Source organism: Anolis carolinensis, unplaced genomic scaffold, assembly GCF_035594765.1.
Source record: "Anolis carolinensis isolate JA03-04 unplaced genomic scaffold, rAnoCar3.1.pri scaffold_12, whole genome shotgun sequence".
Taxonomy (NCBI): domain Eukaryota; kingdom Metazoa; phylum Chordata; class Lepidosauria; order Squamata; family Dactyloidae; genus Anolis; species Anolis carolinensis.
The window spans coordinates 7,696,565-7,720,898 of record NW_026943823.1 but is presented as its reverse complement, the minus strand read 5'-3'; the positions used below and the strand labels follow the sequence as shown (position 1 = coordinate 7,720,898).

Here is a 24,334-nt window from a genome sequence, read left to right as displayed (position 1 = left end):
GGGGATTGCTTCTTGCCCTCCTTTAGGGAAACTGGAACTCCCAAGGACCAAAACGCTGTAGATAACTCAAAACTGGTTTTATTGTTTCAAAAGGTTATCCCTTTAAGACAATAAGCTGGAAGTTTCAAAGGGGTAAAGGAAAATATACATTACAGTCTCTGGTTGTCTTGAGTCCAAGGAGCTCTGTAGCTGAGAAGCTTTTCCATGTCCCTCTTTCTCAATGGCTGTGAATGCCGGAGCAATCCTCAGCCTCAGTCCAAATGGCCTATGTTTGAAGACACGGAGTCTTCCTCTGTTGCCAAAGGGCTGATTTGAAGGCGCTTGAGACTCCTCAACGTCGTTCAGGTTGGCCCTGAACATGAAGCGTAAGTCTCAAGTGTGCGAACCTCAGAATTGGTGCTGAGAGGTAACTTAATCAAGGGCTTTTAGAGCCAAGTCTCTCTCTCACGTCCATCTGGTAGAGAACTTGATGGTGGAATGAAAAAGGAAACACTGTCCTACTCCAGGAAGAGGTGGAGTCAAACAATTGAGCTGAGGAAGCAATATAACTGGTGCAAACAACATTGATTGACAGATATAAATAACCAATCCAACTACATTTACAGGGTAAAGGCAAAATCAGGCATGATACAACCATTCAAATCTTGCAACTTACAGTTTGACATATAGATGGCGCCACTCGCGCCGTCACACACGGACTATGTTATCATCAGCATATATATCATCTATATATGCCGATGATAAGGTATATAGCATCTGTTATCATCTATAACAGATGTTGTTGGGACCTTGGTTTTGGCTTTCAGTCTGCTGAGGTTAAAGCTTGCCATCTGTCCGATATATGATTTCTACTCTGGTGGGAAGCTTCCCATCAACAAGATGAAGTATCATAGCGATGAAGATGGAATAATAATAATAATAATAATAATAAAACTTCATTTCTAGATCGCCCTCTCTCTCTAGAGGGACTCAGGGCGGTTAACACACATATAAACAGCAAATATCCAATGCCACAATTTCTTCATTAATATCAGTGGGTTATTAGGCCGCAGGTCGGGATGTTTTGTATCTTTACATGGTTTTATTGTATGTATGCGTAAGTGTGTTCGTATTGTATGTTTTACATGTTTTAATATGGTCAAAAGTGACTAATCAATAAAGAATTGTTGTTGTTGTTGTTCATTAATATCAAAAGTATAAAATGACAGTAACAGACACATTATAATAAAAATTCCAATAAATAAATAAGTAAACAAGGGAAACAAGGTTGGGGCAATGAAACATCCCTGTTGACACCTGATTCCAGCTTACATGGGTCACTTAGGGAGCCACTGCTGTCCAAAACTGGTGCCTTCTGAGAATCCCCTGGGAAGGAATTTGCTTCTGACACTAGAAATCAATTCTGCACTTTCCCTCCAGCCGGCAGGGGGCAGTGGCGCGCCCCCTCTCTATCTCCCTCTGCTCCTCAGCCGCATCCGTTTCCCTTTTCCTCGCGCGCGCGGCCGGGGCGTCGGGAGCGCGCCCTGAGGGCAAGCCAGGCCCAGCCAGGAACCCGCAGCGCCCGCCCTGCTTCCTCCAGCTGCTAGGCCTCAAGGCCTGGCCGGGCCCATGGAGCCCTCCGCGGCGGGGAAGAGCGCCCTTGCTGTATCCTTCCTGACCTAGAGGGCAAAAGGGGATTCTGGGGGCAGTGTTGGGGGGCTAAACTGGAAGGAGAGGGGCTGGCTTGGTTGGTGCTTCTGTTGCCATGGGAAACAATGAGGGGGGGGGGGGGAGTTATGAGTATCTGTGGCTGACCCTTGTCTGACAGCTTCTTATGCCTTTTATTACATTGTTATTATTTATTTTGTTATGCCTATTATTACCATATTATTACGCATTTTATTGTGCCTTGTATTACTTTACTACCACTTATCCGACACTCGCTTATCCAACATTCTGGATTATCCAACACATTTTTGTAGTCAATGTTTTCAATATATCATGATATTTTGGTGCGAAATTCTTAAATACAGTAATTACTACGTAGCATTACTGCATATTGAACAACTTTTTCTGTCAAATTTGTTGTATAACATGATGTTTTGGTGCTTAATTTGTAAAATCATAACTTAATTTGATGTTTAATAGGCTTCTCCTTAGTCTCTCCTTATTATCCAACATATTCACTTATCCAACGATCTGCCGGCCCGTTTATGTTGGATAAGTGAGACTCTACTGTATTTGTTTTATTGTGCCTTTTGTAACTTTGTTATTATTTATTTTATTATTGAGTTGCTATAAGTTTTCCGGGCTTATATGGCCATGTTCCAGAAGCATTCTCTCCTGACGTTTCGCCCACATCTATGGCAGGCATCCTCAGAGGTTGTGAGGCTCTGTTGGAAACTAGGCAAGTCGGGATTTATACATATACACACACATATATTTATATACACACACACACATATATAAAACATTTATATATTTATATTATATATACAGTAGAGTCTCATTTATCCAAGCTAAACGGGCCAGCAGAAACTTGGATAAGTGAATATCTTGGATATTAAGGAGGGATTAAGGAAAAGCCTATTAAACATCAAATTAGGTTATGATTTTATAAATTAAGCATCAAAACATCATGTTATACAACAAATTTGACAGAAAAAGTAGTTCAGTACACAGTAATGTTATGTTGTAATTACTGTATTTACGAATTTAGCACCAAAATATCATGATATATTGAAAACATTGACTACAAAAATTTGTTGGATAATCCAGAAGCTTGGGTAAACGAGGCTTGGATAAGTGAGACTCTACTGTATGTATGTGTGTGTGTGTGTGTGTGTGTGTGTGTGTGTGTATATATATATATATATATATCTGTGGAATAATGTCCAGGCTGAGAGAAAGAACTCTTGTCTGTTGGAGGCAAGTGTGAATAGTGCAGTTTGCCACCATGATTAGCATTGAGTAGCCTTGCAGCTTCAAAGCCTGGCTGCTTCTTGCCTGGAGGGACTCCTTTGTTGGGAGGTGTTAGCTCTCCCTGATTGTTTTTTGTCTGGAATCCCCCTGTTTTTCAGGGTTCTTTATTTACTGTCCTGATTTTAGAGTTTTTAAATACTTGTTGCCAGATCATTTTCATGGTTTCCTCCTTTCTGTTGAAATTGTCCACATGCTTGTGGATTTCAGTGACTTCTCTGTGTCGTCTGACATTGTGGTTGTTAGTGTGGTCCAGTATTTCTGTGTTCTCAAATAATATGCTGTGTCCAGGTTGGTTCATCAAGTGCTCTGCTCTTGCTGACTTCTCTGGTTGAATTAGTCTACAGTGGCTTTCATGTTTCTGGATTTGTTTTGATAATCTGGATTATATGGCAGTGTAGAAGGGGCCTTAAAGTGCCTCTGCATGCTATAGAATTAATAGACTTTGACATTTGCTTTGGCCGGATCTACACTGCCCTATAATCCAGTTCAAACCAGATAAACTGGATTCAGAAAATGGATTGCATTGCAATGTAAATGGAGCCTTTGACAGCCATTTCTCAGTACTATTGTGTCCTGGGAGGTGTTTGGGAAAGCCCTAGCACCAGAAACTTCCATGTCATAGCTCAGTGCGAAGGGATAATATGAGTTGGAGTTTTTAGTCTTAAGAATGTTAGTGCCATCCCAAACTACAACTCCCATGATTCCTTAGTGGTGCCAAACTACATTAATTCAGTGGTGTAGATGCCCCCTAAGAAATCACTGGCTATTTCTCTCAGGGAAGCATATCTAATATATGTAGTTTTAAAAGGCTGTCAATTGATACTCTAGGCACCGAAGTAGATAGCGGATTGTTGTTATTTATAGTATTTGTATCCTACTTTCTCTCTGTCAAGGCGACTCTCTCAAGATGTACAGTCAGCACTCTGTGTATGTGGATTTTGTATTGAAGGCTTGAAAATGCCCCTTCAATGGCCCTTGCTTTTGCCATTTTATATTATGCATGCCATTTTATACAATGAGACTTAAGCATCCGTGGATTTTAAGGAGGGGAACCTGGAACCAAACCCTAGTAAATACCAAAGTCACATGAGAGACATGTATAAATATTTGAAAGGATGTCACAAGGAAGAGGAAGGAACAGGCTTGTTTTCTGCTGGCCTGGGGACTAGGACTCAATGGAGCCATGGGTTCAAATTACAGGAAAGGATATTCCACCTGGACGTTATTAGGAAGAACTTTGTGATTGTACGAGCTGGTCAACAGTGGAACTCCCTGTCTCGGCAGGTAGTGAAATCTTCTTCTTTGGCGGCTTTTAGGTAGAGGCTGAATGGCCATCTGTTGGGGGTGCTTTCATTGTGCTTTTCCTGCATGACAGGGGGTTGGACTGGATGGCCTATGTGGTCTCTTCCAAATCTAGAATTCTATGATTGTACTTTAACTACCCAACAGAGGAACGTTGTTGCCTTTGTGAGCAAGAAAAAGGGGACCACTGTTTAACTCAGATAAACCATTGTCCTGATCCAGAAAATGCAGTTCTTGTGCTAATGTTGATTCTGTATATCAAATCTTAGTTAAATGCTCAAAAGCAGGCTCGACCAGATTAGCACGTGGGAGTATTTCCTTTGGCTCTGCCTGTAACCTGTTTTTTGGAAATCCTGATGGTGCTTGGCTGGGCAATTTGCTATTCCCATCATGATAATGGAGCCTTTTAACATATTCAGCTGCAGAGCAGGTCAAGCTTGCTACCTCTGGTAGATCTGGTGTATGGGAAGGGCTTGCTTTCCATCCAGTTCAGAGCAAAGCTGTACTCTTTGCTCTTTCCTAAATTGTGGGAGGATGGGTAGTTATTGATAAAGGAGGAATGCCTAGATGAGACCTTGCCGCTGCAGAGAAAGTTATATCTTTATGAACTGAATGTCCAACAATGCTAGGAAAATGTGTGTTTGTTTTGAGAGAAGAGGGCTTGGGACTGTTTTCTTCTTCGTCTCCTTTTCCTTAGCTGTTATTCAGGGTCTGGAAGTGACTGGTGGCCGACGAGTGCCATGTGAGTTGAGTCTGGCACGGCTTGGTGGAGAGTACAAGTGAGTAGCTGCCATTTCAGTATGAAACACATAATGTCACCACACATACTTGCATGTATTGTTGGAGTAGGGAGAATAAGTGTTCCCACAGCTCTTCATTTTCCCTCTTATTTGGTCTGAGGAGGTTTGAAGACATGGCATGCTGGACAGGGCCTGGACAGCTCCCTATATATCCAGTGTGTGGCCCTTGCTTGACCAAAAGTCAACAAACATATATATATATTTTCTTCCAGGAGGAAGTTGACTGAAACATTTGTTGTCATGTGTCACTTTTGAAGGTGGCAACATCAAATTATATCATTGCAAAGACATTTCCTTGTGTTGCACTGTTTGCGTTACTCCCGCCCATTTCTTGAATTGTGATCTCATTCTATCTTTCGAAGCTGTGTTTTGGTCAAGCAAGGGCCACGTTCCAATGCTATGGAAACATGGGAGTGGAAGTTTGGTGAGGCATAAGCATTATTTGGCAGAGAAAGCCAACAGTTCCTGTTATTCCGTGGCATTGAACTGTGGTAGTTAAAATGGTTAAACCACTGTAATTCTACTGTCTAGATCAGCGTCTCCCAAACTTTTTGGTCAAGGAACCCTTTAGAATACTTTATTTTCCTACAGAACCCTAACTGTGTCCCTAAACGTTGTGAAACCACAAAGTTCTTCCTTCTTTCATCTACTTCTATTGCATGAGTGTTTTGTATATCGTAGTTGGTTTGGTATTAAAAAATACAACATTTTAAATATAACTGCATTTTTTTACTTTGGTACAAGAAAATATTGGATATAACCATAAGAATGTAGTGTGGTACAAGAAAACATTGGATTTATACCTAAAGTGATGAATGAAATGGTTTCATTTCTGTACTTAGAATGGTTTTCAAATTGGTCTATATTTCTGACAGCTGAATGCATAAATCCAGGGTGATCTCCAGCTTAGTATTATATTTGGGTTTTTTTGTGTGTAAGCGTAAGCTAAAAAGCCCAATCTGCATCGATCGGTGATATGAAGGGAAACATTTCTTGGATAGCCTTGTCAGCTACTGATGCCTATATATCTCTTAGTAATTCAGTGGCACAAATTCAAATTTCATTTTTAAAGCCGAGGTACAATGAATGTTAATAAGATCTTTAAACTCTGGCACAGACTGATTTTTTAAAACGATTTTGTGAAATCCTAGCATTCTGCAGAACACAGTTTGAAAATCCCTGCTCCAGTTGCACCCTAAATGCTGATGAACAGTTTTGCTATTAGAAGGGTTTATCTGAAACTAGCTTCACTCCCATTTCTATGCATTAATCCTGTCCTCTGGAGCAATAGGGAGCATCTTTCCCATCTTCTGCATGACTTGGAGGCATGATGTTTCAGAATGCATCTGAAATCAGTGCCAAATTAACAATTTATTCCAGTAGTTTTAAACTAGATGGATGCAAGTGTTTCTGTTATTGATGGGAAACAAACTATCTAAGACTTAAACTTGAAAGATTTTGCAAAGAAAAAAAATAGAAAGTTTTGACTGAAAGCTGAGGATAATATGCTCCCTCTCTTATGCGCAAATGAACAAGTGTTTGTAGAACGGGATTATTTTTGCCTGGAGGAGCGGAATTAGGTCTTTCTTTGTCCTTTGCCCAACCTCCTTAATCCCTCAATCCTGTAATTAATGCACTTACATGCCTTTCCGTTTCGTTCCAGTTTAATTATTCGTTCCCGGGAGAAAGAAGTCCCTGTTCAAGACAACATTCCTATCAACAGTCGTTTCAAATGCTTGCAAGGTACCGATTTTTCTTTGCACTTTTATTTTGTTACCATTCATTGTTTTCTGGCAGCAAGATGGGAAAGGCCAATGTCATCGCCTCAAACGGAAACTTTGAGCAAGGTCTTCAGGCTGGTGCTCAGATAAAAATGCAGATTCCAGGGCAGTAGTTTCTGAGACGAAGGAATAGATCCTAGTGAAGGAGTTCTTACACCATTATTAAAATGGCTTTTCGCTGAACTCAAGGTGGATCTGCAACGCTTGATAGGGAGATGACTATTGAAGGCCAGAACTGGGGAGTGAGTGCCAGACTTCTACAAATTGATCCTCAGTAGTTATGCCTCTTGTGCTACTTCTCAGCTTTGTTGCAGTTTTTCACATCACAGGCATCTCTCAGTTCCTTTCCCTTCTCTTCCAGAGGCTGAAGAAACGCTGCTGATTGACATTGCAACAAACAGTGAGTCTCTCCTTACCAGAGATCTGTCAGAAATAGATTTCGCCTGTCATTGATGTGTCCTCTTTCCCAGCTGACTCACTGTCCTTGTTCTTGTTCATCTGTTTTTCTTGGCCACTCCATCTCTGGGAGATTTTTCCAGAGGAAGCCAGCATATTAAACATTGATTTCAAAATGCAGACAAGGAGATTCCACCTAAACATTAGGAAAAACACTATAGTGGCAAGAGCTGTCTGTCAGTGGGATATGCGACCTCAATTTATGGGGGAAGTCTTCCTTTGGAGGTTTTTAAACAGCAACTGGATGGTTATCTGTTGGGAGTGCTTTGATTGTGTATTCCCTCATGGCAGAAGGGAGTGGAGCAGATGGTCTTTGTGATGCCTTTCAACTCTATGATTTGATTATTCTGTTGTATAGTTTGAGGTTAGTTTAATAGCCTGTTGTGTTCTGAAACCTGTGGCCATAGTTTCCAGATATGGACAAAACAGGAAGCCATGATCAGTTAGAAGAGCCAAGTTTAATTTCTTCCGAAAGGCTGTCTACATGGTGAAAAAGCTTCTTCATATCTTATCAGCAAGATAATGTTTGTGTGAACTAGGCCAGTGATTATTGCGGGACTTTCTATCCTATCAGATGCTTCAGGCATCTTCCACTAATCTATAGGGAGTATTAACCTAATATGTGCCTTATTGCAAAATGTTTGTGTTTAACAAAACCTTCATCATATTTTAATAGAGAGTTGACTGTTATTCATTGACTCCCTCTCCTTACCTTGTTCATATTTTTAATTGCTTTTTGGTGGATTTTATATACAATCGAAAGCTCTTAATACATGTCAAATGTGTCAAGTGATTCATGTAAACTAGATCAAAGTTCAAAAAATAAAGCACCTCTAGGTGTGGTTGCTTTGTGGTTCAAAGTCCACTCAGATTACAACTTCATTTACAAATTACAGTTATAAAGGTGTCCCTGCTGTGAGCTATTTCTCGTGCACATGTGTCAGAGGAAGACTATTGTGCACTTTGACTTTGTGCATAGAAATAAATTCATTACAGTCTTCAGCTGGTGCATAAAGTTGCATTTTCATCCTTGATCTACAATTCTTTTAAAGTCCAGTGAGTTTGGCTGTTTGAGCTGTTTGGCTTATCAGCATTGTGTTCTGTTTCCTGAACATGTGGGTTTCTCTGTGTGTGTATTTATAGCTGGCTGCAAGATTCGGGTGCAGGGAGACTGGACAGCAGAGCGCCTCTTCGAGATCCCAGATGAGGAGCAATGCTTGGCCTTTCTTGATGAAGTGCTGAGAATCCAGAAAGGTAAACACTGCCACCCATCTTGTTTGGTTATGCCCGACATCGGAGGCAACATGCGCCTTAGATAAGTATTTCTGGCTTTTTTCCCCTTTTTGCAGCTCCTTCCAAAGCATCTTTTCCTGATCCTGTGGACAATGCCTCCTGGCAACAAGTGAAAGGACTCTCGAGGCCCACCGGGCCCATCTCAGCAGGTACAAGCCTACATTTCTCTGATGCCTCTTTTCCTGTTTAGTGTCTGCATAGTAAACACTTTGAATTTTATAATCTTCACTTCCATCTTTCGCAAACACCTTCATGCAGAGACCTTGCTGCCTTCCCAACTCTGTTCTAGGATATGAGCAAACCAAAACAAGTTCAACTGGAAGTTTGAGTGTGGTGGCAGCAGGCTCTGTCTACACTCAGTGATGTTTCCCAAATCCCTTTGCTGAAGTCAGTAGTGTCAAACTTGTGGCCCTCCAGATGTTTTGGACTTTAGTTCCCAGAAATCCTGGCCATTGGACAAACTGGGTGTTGGAGGGCCACAAGTTTGACACCAGTGCCCTAGGTGTTTCCCAGAGGGTTCTGGGTTCTCAAGCTCAGAAGCTTCTCTTTTTTCTGGCTTTGTAGGATTCGAGGATAATTTTAGTGCCATGAGTTTGGAGAAACGACGAAACCTGCAGAACCAGCAAATGAGTGCTCACCGGGACCCTCCGCCTCCCCCTCTGCCACCAAACAGGCCGTAAGTCATGTTGGAGACGTGCCCTCCACCCTCTTACCTTCCCCGTTTGAAAGGGCTAGTTGAAATCTGCTCTCCTCTTCTTTGTTAGTGTTCTTCGTGAGAAGGAAAGCATGAGCAAGGAGCAGCCTAAAGTAAGCGGCACAATGCGCATGCTCTTCACGCCGTCCACAAATACGCAGTCTGGGCAGAGGGAGGGCCTCATCAAACATGCCATCGCCAAGAGAGAGAAGGAGTATGTCAACATACAGAATTTCAGGTGAGAGTCCCATTGAATTGTCACAGTTGCAGTTGATTCTGCCATTGGTCACCCACTTCATCCAGCAATGTACTGGTGAGATGCACATCATTACCTCTCAACATGAAAATGCTAAAGGAAATGTTTGTGAAGGGTGAGGAAATCTTTCAGCAAATGATGGCCTTCTGGCATCTTTGTTGTTAGGCATTTGGACATTTGGTGAGTCATTCCATTTATTGATTATGGGTACTTTGTTTCTTGTCTTTGCCAAGTACTTACTGCATTTTTAACGTAAATGTGCATTTAGAGTTACAACGTAGATAGGCCACTGCTAGGGTTGAAGGGTGCATTTGGGCTCTCATGCAACTCCTCTTTAAAAAATGTTTTTCACTTCCACCTCCATTGCAATTTCAAGCCTCCAGAGTAATTTCCCCATGTTTTGAACCTCCCTGGGCTATATTTGATGGGGAACAGGCCTCACATGCAAGAAAATTGGAAGTCGTCTGATTTTAATTAGGGTGTGTGTGATGTGTGATGTTTATGTTGGCAGTTATTGTTTTATGTTATTGTTTTTGCACTTTTTGTATTTTCTGTGGTCGCACCTTGGAGTGCTTTGTGAGCCGCCCCTAGTCCCTCTGGAAGATGGTGGCAGGGTATAAATAAAGATTATCATCATCATCATCATTATTTCCTAGTTGAAAAAAGATTTCTCCAGAGCTTGGTGAAATGGTAGACATGCCTCCATGGAATATTTCTAGTTTAAGAAAAAATCTGGAAAAAATAGGGGCACCTAAAGTCTCAGAAATACTCCCGTGAATCACATACATCTTGTGGACCATATTTGCCCCATCCCTGAATTTCAGGGATGAGCCAGATTTGAATATGCAGATTTCTTTGGCTTGCAAAATCTGCTCAGAACCCAAAACATCAAGCATGAGCAACTACCAGCTGGAGGAAACCTATTCTTGATGGCCCTGGCCCATCTTCCTCTGTAATCCTAGCTGTAGGAAGCTACTCACGCTTAATGCCTTTGTCTCTTGACTGGCGGTCTATTCAGATGGCCATCCTGTTCCAACAGCCTTCTGTACATTGCAGATTTTTTGTGGGGACATGGAATGTGAACGGTCAGTCTCCGGACAGTGGATTGGAACCTTGGCTGAACTGCGACCCTGAGCCTCCAGACCTTTACTGTGTTGGGTGAGGCCCTTCCCCATTGTTTTCTGCTCCCTCCTGAGCTGGTGGTGGATACTTAATTTCATACAAAAAGAGGAGACGCTCCTGCATTTGTATCATAATGATTTTGTTTTAGCAAAGAATTGTGTGTGCAACACTTTGTGGAGCAGTCTGTCATTAGAAATGGTCAGATTGCATAGATTGCCAGGGGCCTTGAGCATTGTCGGTCCTGATCCCAAAAAGGGTCCCCTTAGCACAATGTTAGGGTCCTGAAAAATTGGGCAACAGTCAAAGGTTTCTGAATGCCACCTAGATATTTACACTGATCTGTTAGCAACAATGTGCAGTGTTTACAGTAGGCTCTGCTGCATTGGTTCAGCTGGTCTCCATAACAAGGAAAATTAGCTTGATTAGCAAGCTTTGCAAATATTAATTTATTATTAGTAAATGTTTTAATTTATATACCTGTTTTATATACTTATGTATTTACTTGGGGTCATGTAAAAATATTCTCAGGTGGAAAGGGGTCCTGAGTGTGAAAAGTTTAATAAGCCCTGGCCTAGAGGACAGCTCTCTTGTTGGAAACCAGTGTCCAGAGCATAACAAGTGTTGTCTTTAGCTTTCAGGAGCTGGACCTGAGTACAGAGGCATTCTTCTACTTCGATTCAACCAAGGAGCAAGAGTGGCTAACAGCCGTGGAGAAAGCTCTGCATTCCAAGGCCAAGTACAAGAAAGTGAGTGCCACTTTCCTCCATTCCAAATGCCTACTTCAGTGGCTAAACAAAGCAGCCTCGCCAGGCTTTTAACCAGAGGAGCACAATCCTGGTATCTTGTGTCTTGCAGGTGCAGCTGGTGCGTCTAGTAGGCATGATGCTGCTTATCTTCGCCCGAAAAGAACATTACAGTTATATCAGGGATATAATGGCAGAGACAGTGGGCACTGGCATCATGGGGAAGATGGTAAGTTAAGTCCTAAGTCTTGTTCTTAGTTGCCTCCTACAACCAGTTTGTCTTCCTTTTCTGCTTGTCTGCTAACAGCTGTTTTGTCCTCGGCTTTTGCAGGGTAATAAAGGCGGGGTGGCTGTGAGGTTTGTCTTCCACAACACTAGCTTCTGCATCGTCAACTCCCATCTCGCTGCCCACGTGGAAGACTTTGAGCGCCGGAACCAGGATTACAAGGACATCTGTGCCCGGATGAGCTTCCTGCCTCCTGACCAGGGTCTGCCACAACTGACAATCATGAAACATGAGTGCGTCTCAATGGTGCCACATTGGGAGGGTTGTAGGGAGTCTTGGTTAGGCCAATCTTTGGTAGGAATCCCCCAGCTTGGTGCCCTCTAACTGGGTCTGCCATTCTTATTCCTTGACCATTGACCATGTTGGCAAAGGTGGGTGGTAGTTGGAGTTCAAAATACCTGGAAATAATTTGTAGCTTCGTTGTTTGCAAAGCTTCAATGGCAAGGTTTTTATTAGAGCAGCTGTACATATGTAAGGCAGTATGTCTTCAGCACTAAGGTCTCTGACTTTGCTTTTGGCCAAGCCTATTTAGCCTATGGCCCTCCAGGTGTTTTGGATTTCAGCACCCAGAATCCCTGACCATTGAACAAGCTGGTTAAGGCTTCTAGGAGTTGGAAGCCCAAATAGCTAGGAAGTGAAATAATAAATTGTTGTGGGAGTCACCTAGAATGATAACATTTGTTCTTTGTGGTTATTGTTTACAAGGGTTTTCTCCACCATTCAAATGTACTCCTTGATAACTTTTCCTTTTCACCGATATAGTTTGAAAGAGTTGGAACCATACAAAAATGTGCTTAAAAGCAGCAGAAATAAATAAATGCCCAGAGGAGAGAGAATAATGCTTAGAATAACAAATCTTACCCAGGTGGGAGAAAAATTAGTGCAGGATTGTGGCGCCAGACGTTGGAGTCAACTTCCCATCATTTTCTTCCTATATGGACACGGTGAGAAGCACACTTGAAAGGTCATAAGTTTCCTGTCCTGTTTTAATTCATGGACAGAAACATAGAGAAAGGCTGACCCTTCAGATAACATTCACCCCAAACCTGGAATGACCTTAAACAGTTACAACTGATATATCAAATCAGGAGCCAGAACAGTTCTTTCAAAATACACTCCTTTAAACTCTTCACTTCTAAAAATGTGTTGAAGGGGGAAGTTTAGGGTTGTAATCCTATTATATACATAGCACCCAGATTTTTTCCCTCCCAAATGTGCCCGATAACAGCTGTGGTTCCTCTGCTCTTTCCTGTTTCCTTTAGTGTCGTCATCTGGCTGGGAGATTTGAACTATAGACTTTGCCTTCCTGATGCCAATAACGTGAAAACTATGATCAGTAAAAATGAGCTTCAGAAACTCCTAACGTATGACCAGGTGAGAGAGACAACCCTGCATTTATTTCATGAACAGACATGTTCCTTTCAATTTCCTGCATTTGGGAGCTCCCACCTTAGTCTGGCCAAGAAAAACCTACAGCCACTTATTTAGCAAGGCCTTGGCTAACATGGGATAATTGAGACACCAGGAAAGGCTTCAGAAGGCTTGGACTTCCCATATACCGAGACAGCATGATGGCAGTTCAGAGTTCAGCATGATGAGTTCAGAATTGGCAGTTTGGGTTGCCAGTTCTGAACTCATTTGCCACATAGACTGCTTGACGTGCTTGAAGTATGGTGTTTTATATTAGTGTGGTGTTATGAGAATGGGAAATTCACTTTTTTAAAAACAACTGCGTGGCTAGGAGCGTTGGAAATTGTAGTTTTAAATAGTTTTGCAAATTTTGGTGATCTGTAGGCTTCAGAGCCCTGCCATACTGATGGACTGTTGGGTTTTTTTGCTTCTAGCTCAATATTCAGCGCACTCAGAAGACAGCTTTTGCTGATTTTACAGAAGGAGAGATCAATTTCATCCCCACATACAAATTCGACTCTAAAACAGACCGCTGGGATTCCAGGTGAGCATCTCCCCAATAGTTCAGCCTTGTAAATAAACCCATGAAGAATCGTAACCTCTAAATAAATGCCTTCCTTTATATGCTTAGAAGTAGTCTTAATTGGCAGGGTCGGTGATAAAGCTGCCTTCTACCAAGCAGAGGAAAAATCACAGCCGACGGGCTTCCCTTCTGCATCCTGTGCAGAATGCAGGTCAAAGAGGAGCAAAGTCGTTTCCAGTTTCTTCTTCATAGGCTTTCCCCCCTTTTTGTGGTGGTGTAGTTTAGTGAGAAGGACAACAGGGAGTGATCTGTATCTGAGTGAGAACCCTATTTGTGAAACAAGGGGTTACAAATTGAATTTGAACTACTCTTACACTCAAGATCAGTCTGTCAGACTAGCAGTGACATCAAAGCACCCCAGGAGCATCAGTAATTACCCTGACCTACCAGTTGGAAACTGAGTAATAAGCCAATGGCGGGGAGGGGCAGGTGCATACTTGGATTCTTTATAAGTTCAGCTAGCACAAGAGGGAGAAACCTGTGCCCCTTCAGGTGCTTTGACAATTAGCTGTTATACTCCCTTAAAAATTGGTGTTTGGACTTCAACTTCAAGGCTTGCCCAGATAGCATAATTACTAGGCAAGCTGGCTGGAGGATTGTGGATATGTCAATTGAAATAACTTTTCCATGCTCAAACAAATTAAAGAAAGAGACCATGCAATGCAAAACAGCAGGTGCCTTGTGTTGCAGCCTCAAGCAGTAACCCGCCTTGGTGCCTGCTTTGTCTCTTTGCAGCGGGAAATGCCGAGTGCCCGCCTGGTGTGACCGAATTCTTTGGAGAGGAACTGATGTCAATCAGCTCCAGTATCGAAGCCACATGGACCTGAAAACAAGCGACCACAAGCCCGTCAGCTCCCTCTTCCTGATTGGGGTAACCCTTTGCATCGGGGACAATTACCCATTTCCTTGCTTAGTTGTTTTAATATTATGTTTTTGTTGTTGTTGTTTATTTCATTTATTTATCATTTCTTGAATTAGCCACCTGGAGTCCCAGCTTTGGAGAAAAGGTAGGATATAAATGATGATGATTTTTCTTCCACAAATGGGACTCAAGGTGGTACACAGTAACGCAAAATCGGATTGCAATTAAACAAAAAATTAAGATCAATTATTAAAACAAAATTACATCAAAAGCCTAGTTAATGGTATATCTTTAAGTAACATATAGTATCTAATTGGTAGCAGCATAATCCTCAGCTTTGCTGGTCATTTTCTGAATGGAACGGAGGAACAATCTACAAAAGTTGGCTTTCTTCTCATGTGCTAGCATATGTAGCAGAAGTCAAAGTCCAAGACTCTTTTTTCCATTGAGACTGTCAACGTCTCTGACCTCATCTCAGTTTTTAAATTTTCTGCCAGCTGGACACTTTTATAACTGTCATAAATGATGGATTTGTTTAATTCGCTTTTTGATGGATAATATTCAGAAGGAGAGAAATTATTTAGAAGAGGAGATAGTTAATACTGAAGCAATGCTTCCAATGGGGAAAAAAAGGAAAAGAAAAAAATGGAAATTGAGGCAAGAGGAATGGCATCGCTGGCTGCTTCCCAGATTGTGACCATGTTTTGTGACAGGAGAGCCAACATTGCGATTTTTTCCCCCATAGGTGAAAGTTGTTGATGACCGGCGGTACAGGAAGGTGTTTGAAGATATTGTCCGGATGATGGATAGGATGGAAAATGATTTCCTTCCATCTTTAGAATTGAGCCGGAGGGAGGTAAGGTGAACTAAATCCTCTCCCATCTTCCTCAAAAAGAGATAGAAATGACATATTTCCACACAAGAAAACAAAGAGCCTGGTGCTCAACAGAGGGCCCTTTCTATATACCTTTTATGTATCACATTTGAAAAACTTGAATAAAAATTAAATAAATAAATAAAAAACAGAGGGCCCAGAGTTAGGACAACCTCTTCCCCCAAAAACATGTTTTCTTGCTTGTTGCTGAAGGCTAAAAGCTTCTCTCTCCTCTCCCTCCACCTCCCATTTTGATTTGCAGTTCACATTTGAGAATGTGAAGTTTCGGCAGCTGCAGAAGGAGAAGTTTCAGATCACAAACAATGGGCAAGTGACCTGCCATTTCTCCTTCATCCCCAAGCTCAACGACAGCCAGTACTGCAAGCCATGGCTTCGTGCTGAACCCTGTGAGGGCTACTTAGAGCCAAGTGAGTCTTTGGGAAGTCATTGTCATCTGTTTTTGTTTTTTCATTGAATTTTGTAACAAGTATAGTATCAGTTAAAAATAGCATCTTACAGAGTTTCCTTTTGGTTAGGCATTAATAGAATGAAAAAGAGGCCTTCCAGGCATCTCAACCTGCTAATATTCACTGAAACATTTTCTCGCATCATCATCATTATTATTATTATTATTATTGACATTTATATCCCGCCCTTCTCACCCTGAAGGGGACTCAGGGCAGTTTACAAGTATATATACATACAATATATTATATTATACCATTATATTGCAATATTATTAGTATCATTGCATGTAATATAAATATACAATTATAATAGTGAATTATAAGTAGTATTACATTGTATTACATCATATTATTAATATTAATATTACATGTATATACTATATATTATAATATTAGTATAGTATAATATTATTATATATTATTATATCGTTAAATTGATACAGGAGACATGGTGGGGGGGGGGGGAGGGCTCCCATCTGATGGTAAAGGAGACATGGTGGAAAGATGTCTTCCTAGCCCCGCCTTCTTCATTTTGTTTTATCATTCTTTATCTGCAATTCTGAAATGCTCCCACGTATATTCTGAAAATGTTTGTATTCCTTCAGATGTTGTCAAGGAACCACATATATCTTCAACTTGTCAACAACTCCAGATAAGGAGGTGTGAAAGGAATGTTGGGGTTATTTTCCTTGCATAAATTACACTATGTCATAATATTTGAAAAAATATTCAGTTCCTGGTTTGGAAGTGTTATATCCTGTTTAATTGTGTGGTACTTACTCCGAAAGTAATTGTTCTACTGCAGAAACCTTGTTTTTGTGGCTGCCACAAACTATGTTGAATTGGTTGAGATAGTCATTGGAAAACTATAGCAAGATGCCCCACAAAAATAAAAGTTATTACAGTTTAATAAAGTTTTCCCATGTTTTTATGATAGAACCAATTAGGACATGAAATGGCAAAAATTGTGTTACATAGTGGAACTCCTATGCCAAGGGAGATTAGGAAAGCCCCCTCACTCATGTCATTCAACAAGCAATTGAAGCCCTGGCTGTGGGACCAAGCATTTGGCCCATCCTAAGATATGAGCTGATATGACCTGAGGGATTAATATTAATTCGAACACAGGCTGGCTCTGACTCTGGCTTGAAACTTCCCCTTTTGTAATGGTCACATGGTTTTGTTTTAATTTGATTTGATAACGGCTTTTATTTCTGTTTTATGTTTGGTTTTTCTACTTGTTGTATTATATATGGCACTAGCTGTGCCCGGCCACGTGTTACTGTGGCGAAGTATGGTGGTATGGGAAATAAAGTATTGAGGAATTGGTGGTAGTTAAGGTAAAGGGTAAAGGTTTTCCCCTGACGTTAAGTCCAGTCGTGTCTGACTCTGGGGGTTGGTGCTCATCTCCATTTCTAAGCCGAAGAGCTGGCATTGTCCGTAGAGTCCTCCAAGGTCATGTGGCCGGCATGACTGCATGGAGTGCCATTACCTTCCTGCCGGAGCAGTACCTATTCATCTACTCTCATTTGTGAGGCCTAACTCTGCCTGTCCCCTGGGCTGAATGGGTTGCTAGGAGATCAAGTGGGTGGAGCTTAGCCTTCTAACTGGCAGCAATTGGATAAAAACAATTATTCCTCTCCCTCTAATTAGGACTTTATTTTTCTTTTCTTTTTGTTGTATGAATGCAGAGGCATGGATGAGGGGTTGTGCTGCCAAGTTTAGTGTTTCTGGGATGTGTAGTTTTGTTGTTTTGTCCTAGGCCGAAATTTCATTACCCTTTTATATATATAGATTTAATTTTGCCTTTATGTAAGACTGCTCTGGGCCCCCCTGAGGGAAAAGAGCGGTATATAAAATAAATAAATAAATAAATAAATAAATAAATAAATACATAGTGTTATTCACCAGGCATGGGCAAACAATTTCTAACAGCTAATATGTAGGCTGTTAGGAATTGTGGGGGTTCAAGTCCAAAACACCTGGAAGGCCAAAGTTTGCCCATGCCTGAGTTAGTCCATTTTAAATAAAACAAATCATTCCAAAGATATTGCGTAAAATCATCTCTCCAGTGTCTTCTGTGAAAGTCTCTGCTTCCCTCCCTTTTCAGACGAGACGGTCGATATCTCCTTAGATGTGTATGTCAGCAAGGACTCAGTGACGCTGCTCAACTCCGGGGAGGACAAGATTGAAGATATCCTTGTCCTCCACCTGGACCGCGGCAAGGACTACTTCCTCACCATCAGTGGGAGCTACTTGCCCAGCTGCTTTGGGACCTCACTGGAGACGCTCTGTCGCATGAGGCGGCCCATCCGTGAGGTCCCTATCACAAAGCTCATCGATCTGGTAAGAAGTGGAGAGAACTCAGGTTTAACCTTCCTCTTTGGAAAATGTGGAGCATCCTCTGAATCTGTTCTGCATCTGCGTTTGTGCCGAGCATCCAAACCCATGATTGATATCTGTCACTTCATCTACGGGGCCATCTTGGTGTCTGTTCCCTTTTGCCCTTTTACTCAAACTAAACTCTTGTTTTCTTCCAATGTGTGGCAACTTGCTTCCTGGCATCTGGGTTGTTTCCTTTCTTCTTTTTGGTCTGCACCAGTAACACGCTTTGTATGTTTTTTCTCTCTTTCTTTGCTTTCCTGCTCTGACCTCAGGAAGAAGACAACTTCCTAGAAAAGGTAACAGGCTATGCGGTGTTTTCTCTAGTGAATTTTGCAGACTTTTGTGTCAGGTATTTGTAGGCTTTATTAACAATCAGCAAATGACTTCTCTTGCCATCTTCTTGTCTTCCTCTCCTCTTTGTGCTTAACAGTGATGAAGATAACACAAGCAAACAAAATCAAACTTTTGGTAATCATCAGAAATGAGAGTAGCACAGTTTAAATCAATTTTATGCTGATTTAAAATATGTCAGATATAATTTTAGGTCATTCTTAAAGAGTTTTTTACGCTGAATTCAGGTCTGTTTTTTATCACATGTAGTTTTTGCAATGAGGCTAATGAAAAAATTAATGCATCACACACTGATATCAATATAATCTAATTCCATCCATAGTGATGTTGGCATTTTTAAATTCTGCTTAATAGTTTATTAACACCTCTGTTGTGTGATGTTATATTATACAGGGCCTTGAGAGCACTTTCCATGTCCAAAAGTCATACAAGAAATAGTTTTATGACTTGGCTGTTGTTTGGCCCACAAAGCAGGGGAATTCACGTTCCAGCTATTGCCCAGTTTTACTTAATCTTTTTATGACCTAGCTGTTATGGGTTGATTGCCCACAAAGCAGGGAAATTCACGTTCCAGCTATCGCCCAGTTTTACTTTGTCTGATTCTATTGTGTAAGAAATATTTTTATGATGTAGCTGTTACAGATTGCATTGCCAACAAAGCAGGGGGGATTCACGTTCCAGCTATTGCCCAGTTTTACTTTGACTCTTCTGCAGCATATTTAGAGTGAATTATGTGGTCAGAATCCTACATTGAGCAGGTGTCGTGAAATGCTCCACCTGTGCAGTTTGATGCAGAAGTGTCAAACTTGTGGCTCTCCAGATGTTTATTTCTCCAACTCCCAGAAGCCCCTATTGCTCGTATGTCTAATGGTCAGGAATTCTGGGAGCTGAAGTCCAAAACAGGCTCTCACGCCATCCCAATTTGTTTCTGGGCTTCAGGAGAAGTCCCTCTTGGACATGGTGCCCCAGGATAGTGAGGATTCCTCAAGTGAGCGGCCTTTGCAGATCCCCAAGGAGATCTGGATCTTGGTGGACCATCTCTTCAAGAATGCCTGCCATCAGGTGAGTTGGGGAGAATGGCATTCTCCCAGGTAGAAGAAAAACGTTGCTGGGATATGTTAATAAATGTCATTCCTGTACAGGATGAACTGATACGATATTTGAAGTTGCTTTGTGCTCGATAATTTCCAGGCACTAATATCTTCTTGCAAATTACTCTTAAGTAAGGAGATGACATGCAGAGGACATGCACATATAAGATAAATATAGATATCCCAGAATGACTCAGTGAAGGCAGAGCAAAAGTATTTCAAATAATAACCAAAAAAAGGTTCCTTTGTTATGGAATGCCTTGCCGCCCTATATGAGAGCCATGCTTGAGTTAGAGCCTTTTACCCTAGCACTCAAGACCTGGCTCTTTACTAGAGCTTTTAATCTATGTTAATTTTATCAATATTTGTATGTATGTATTTTTATCCTTTACAATTTTATCTTGTAAATCGCCTAGAGCATCTTGGATGGAGGGCGATTAATAAGTAATTAAATGATGATGATGATGATGTAGTTGGTGATATAGGGTTGCTTTTTATGAGAAGAGAATTTAATGGTTTGATTTTGAATTGTGACCAAATGTTCTAGCACTTAATTGCAAGCTTCTCTTCGTTACTATATTGTTAGAGTTTATGTTTACTATAGGATCTGTAACATTCAGGCCCATTGAGGATTTACAGAATGTACTGCAAAGCTTATTTCCTCCTAGATACCCACACATCTGAGCATATTTCCCCATGCATTGCTAAAAAACAGCACACCATTTTCAAATTTATGCATTTTTATATGTGTCCATTAACAAACTTGTTTATGAGCATTTTAGAGGTGCACATATTCCTTCTACCTTTTATGTGCCTGTTGGAAAACACATTCTTTCCTTTTGCGCAGTGTGCCGCAATCCTAGAAATACATAGATTTCCAATAGCAAATGGCATCTCGTTCCATATTTGCATCCAGATGTTTGTACTGACTGAATCCGCATCAGTTATTTCACACATCCCTATATGAATATAGGTACTGTACACTGTACCTATTATATACATCTCAGAGTGAGCTGTATATAACAGGTAAAGGCTGGAGCCCTGCTCACCCTTATTGTCTTCCTAAAGCATGTACCTCTCTCTAACAGGAGGACCTCTTCCAGACACCCGGGATGCAGGATGAGCTGCAGGACATCATTGAGTGCCTAGACACCAGTATTCCTGAAACAATACGTATCCTTTTGATGTAAAACCAAAATCTGTTGGCTAGGCTTTATTTATTTCTCTTGTGGATGAGATTCTCACTATGTAAGGTTTTGCTATCGGTTGCAAAATCAGTTCTGCATGCAGACATGCTACACTTGTTTAAAAGATTTGGCTTCACTCTGAAAAAGCCATTCTAACCAGGTCCATATGGGTCTTGCAAGATCTTGGACAACGATGGTGAAGGTATCATGGGAGTTATAGTCTGAACAAATTCTGCAGGGCTGTATATTTCTCATATATAATACAAAGTTCTCTGTAGCTGTGATTTTATCCCATTTTTATCTGGTATGTAAAGAGGAAGCCTTCTGGGCCCAGTCAATTAAGAACAGATTGGCTTGCTTGGGGCAAACTTGTGAGGAAATGGGGAGACATTTTAGCCACATTCTGTCCCTCCTTGACAGCTGATGCCAGCTGGTAGCAACCACTCCGTGGCCGAAGCCCTGCTCATCTTCTTGGAGGCACTACCAGAACCGGTCATTTGCTATGAACTGTATCAACGCTGCCTTGAGTGTTCACAAGACAGTCGTCTCTGTCGACAGGTGAGTCCTAAGGAACAGCTCTTTTAGGTTTGGTGTGGGTCCCCTTTCCAGAAATGTGTGCAAAATAATGCATTAGGGCTGGAGGGAAGAAGGCTTAGTCTGCTGAAAACTGGGGGTTCCTGAAGGCTGACAGGGTGTGTTGTTATTACTCCCCTCTGACTATTTTCATTTTCTTCTGTCACTTTTCTAATTTGTGTTAAATTTCATATGTATTAGTCTTGCATTTTATGATTTAACCTTTACTTATCACACAGAAAATTTCAAGTACGGGATGACATAGAAATGTGTTTGGTAGAGATAAATTGGCTATTGCAAAGCTGAAGCGAATCTATAGGCATTGTGGCTAGCAATGTCAAACCTCCTTAATATCTATGTTTATAGCATCACTGCAAGTTTTGATTTGATTTAACCATACACAGTATTTATGCCATTCAACTGTATTATCACATAATTGATTTCTGGCTTGCTTGCTATTAAGATTGGCCATTCTTTGGAGTACTACCATGTTTCCCTGAAAATAAGACAGTGTCTTATATTAATTTTTGCTTCCAAAGATGCACTAGGTCTTATTTTCAGGGGGTGTTTTATTTTTCCATGAAGAATTCACATTTATTGTTGAACAAAAAAAGTGAACATTTATTATATACAAACCATCATAACCAGACAAACTGTGAATCCTATCAAGCCCTGAAAACCTTTATATAGGAAAAATAGATATGAATGAGTCTCGTTCATTCCTTCCCTCAAATTGCATCTAAGCACATCCCTTCCTGCCATATAGGTGATCTGCCAGTTGCCGCGGTCCCACCGGAACGTGTTTCGCTACGTGATGGCCTTCCTGCGGGAGCTACTGAAATACTCGGAGAGCAACAACGTCAGTGCCAACATGATAGGTAAGCATTGGCCAGAACCAGCCATGAGTCCCCTTTCCCCATGTCATTCTGCTGGCTTCTCTCACAGGAACGCTTGCTTCCCTGCAGCCACACTTTTTGCCAGTCTCCTCCTGAGGCCACCGCCCACCGTTGTGTTGAAGCAGACCCCTCAGGACCGTCAACTTGCCATTAGCTTCCTGCTGGGCTTCCTATTGGGAGCAGAGGACTACTAAGGTACCGCCGGAGCTTGACTCAACACCGGTTGGGTGGCAAGCTCGGAAAAATGGGAGAAGAGAGAAAAGGGGCAGAACGAGGCCTCTCTTTTGTGGGACTTTCGAAATGAGATGGCTTTCCTCAGCCTCCCTGCCACTGTCTCATCATGTGCCAGCCTTTCCCAAAGCTTCATCCATGCCAGTTTCTCCCCTTGACAGCTGGGTGCTCAGCTGCTCCACTTAGAAGTCGATCTGAAGATCTGGCCTGTCTGGAGCACTCCGTTGTTTGCTGGGCATCACAAGGGATTTGTTGGCAGCTCCCCCATTTCTCCAGCACAGTATTCAACTCCTTACTTTGTATCCTGGCATTTGTTTTGCGCAGGATACAGGGTTGATGCACCCCAAGCCTGTCCTGCAGTTGTAGGACTTCCTTTCTCTGCCCTTTGTCCCTGCTTATGCTGGCTGAGAAGGGCACGGTTGCCTCCGCAGTGGCCCCTTGTCACTCTTTGCAACCTTTGTACAGTTCAGATATCCGCCCCCCCCCCCCTCCGTTCTGCCAAGTAGAGCGTGCGACCTGTACCAGTCTCTCTCTCTCTCTCCATGGGGTGCTACTCCTTCAGGAAACACTAAGCACTGCCTATGAAGGAGCAAAGGAGGAGAGGGAGGGAGCGGCAAGCAGAGCTGGAGCAAGACTGCCGTGGTCGGTTTAGGCTCACCCCACACCTCACTGTTTTGCAGCCTCTGTCGTTCCAGTTGTCTGTCAGGTTTCTGTATTTTCTGTGCACTCTTTATCCCTCCTTTTTTTTTAACTGTATAATTTATTGGGAAACAGTTGTTTGTTTCAGAATAAATCTCCATTGTGCAAAGACTGTCCTGGTGTTTGGGAGCGAGGAAGTGCAGCGCTTACTGGTCCCAGCATGGCCCCTCTGGAGGGCCTCCTGCTTGCCTGAAGGCAGCATTCTTCCGGGGCCTCAGCAAACAGCAAGGGCGAGTGAGGAGGGAACGGTTGAGGTCACTCCTATGTATATGGGGTGAGGGGGATGCCATGTGTTGAGCTGGATTTACCAGCATCAACAGCTGGGCCTGCAGGTGGTGCCAGAGGACTGTTGCTTTTCTGAAGATGATATAAATTCTACAGCAGCCACCCCATAGCTTCTGACTATCCTCTGTGACTAGGCTTTGAGTTTGACCTAGCAGTTCAGGGGAAATTCCAACTTAAACGGATTACCATTCAAATCCTGGATCTGTTTCTTCTAGGGACCATGGAGTCCAAGTGTTTTATGGACAAATACGTCAGTGTGCTCATGCTTTAACTGCTGTTAGTTACTGTTTTAGACAGCTGCTTTATTATTTTTTACTTTTTCCAAATTGATGGAATTGTCATCTGGAAGTCGCACTCTTTAACATCTAGAAAACCTCATGTGCTCCTTTACCTTTCATTATTAATATTACTACTTTTTTCGTATTAGGAGTGACTTGAGAAACTTTCTCGTGTCAGGAGTGACTTGAGAAAGCGCAAGTCGCTTCTGGTGTAAGAGAATTGGCCGTCTGCAAGGATGTTGCCCAGGGGACGCCCAGATGTTTTTAATGTTTTTATCCTTGTGGAAGGCTTCTCTCATGTCCCCATGGAGCTGGAGCTGATAGAGGGAGCTCATCCATGCTCTTCACATGTTGGATTCAAATTTGCAACCTTCGGGTCAGCAGCCCAGCCTTCAAGTCTGCAGTCCTGCTGGCACAGGGGCTTAACCCACTGCACCACCTGGGGCTCCATTATTATTATTATTATTA

The 24,334-nt window shown here is 41.9% G+C and overlaps 1 protein-coding gene across 2 annotated transcripts; it reads left to right on the top strand.

The window, feature by feature from the left end:
• The first annotated feature begins 1,486 nt into the window (after positions 1-1,486).
• On the top strand, positions 1,487-23,412 carry ocrl (OCRL inositol polyphosphate-5-phosphatase). Of its 2 annotated transcripts, XM_008120232.3 has the most exons (24): positions 1,487-1,644; positions 4,972-5,042; positions 6,727-6,806; positions 7,206-7,244; positions 8,444-8,554; positions 8,650-8,742; positions 9,158-9,269; positions 9,358-9,525; positions 10,600-10,701; positions 11,297-11,411; positions 11,521-11,637; positions 11,740-11,927; positions 12,957-13,068; positions 13,539-13,648; positions 14,423-14,558; positions 15,295-15,405; positions 15,686-15,851; positions 18,001-18,236; positions 18,548-18,571; positions 19,566-19,688; positions 20,806-20,890; positions 21,335-21,462; positions 22,244-22,355; positions 22,443-23,412. In XM_008120232.3, exons 1-24 carry the CDS (start codon positions 1,609-1,611, stop codon positions 22,565-22,567), a joined length of 2,700 nt encoding a protein of 899 aa, XP_008118439.2. In that variant the 5' UTR covers positions 1,487-1,608; the 3' UTR covers positions 22,568-23,412. The 2 variants fall into 2 exon arrangements, with proteins under 2 accessions (XP_008118439.2, XP_008118440.2); XM_008120233.3 differs by lacking the exon at positions 18,548-18,571.
• The last annotated feature ends 922 nt before the right edge of the window (positions 23,413-24,334 follow it).

Coding starts and splice junctions, on each gene's coding strand:
- ocrl (XM_008120232.3), top strand. CDS start 1,609: ATGGAGCCCTCCGCGGCGGGGAAGAGCGCCCTTGCT. Junction 9,270..9,357: donor CCTCTGCCACCAAACAGGCC/GTAAGTCATGTT, acceptor CTTCTTTGTTAG/TGTTCTTCGTGAGAAGGAAA. Junction 21,463..22,243: donor ACAGTCGTCTCTGTCGACAG/GTGAGTCCTAAG, acceptor CCTGCCATATAG/GTGATCTGCCAGTTGCCGCG.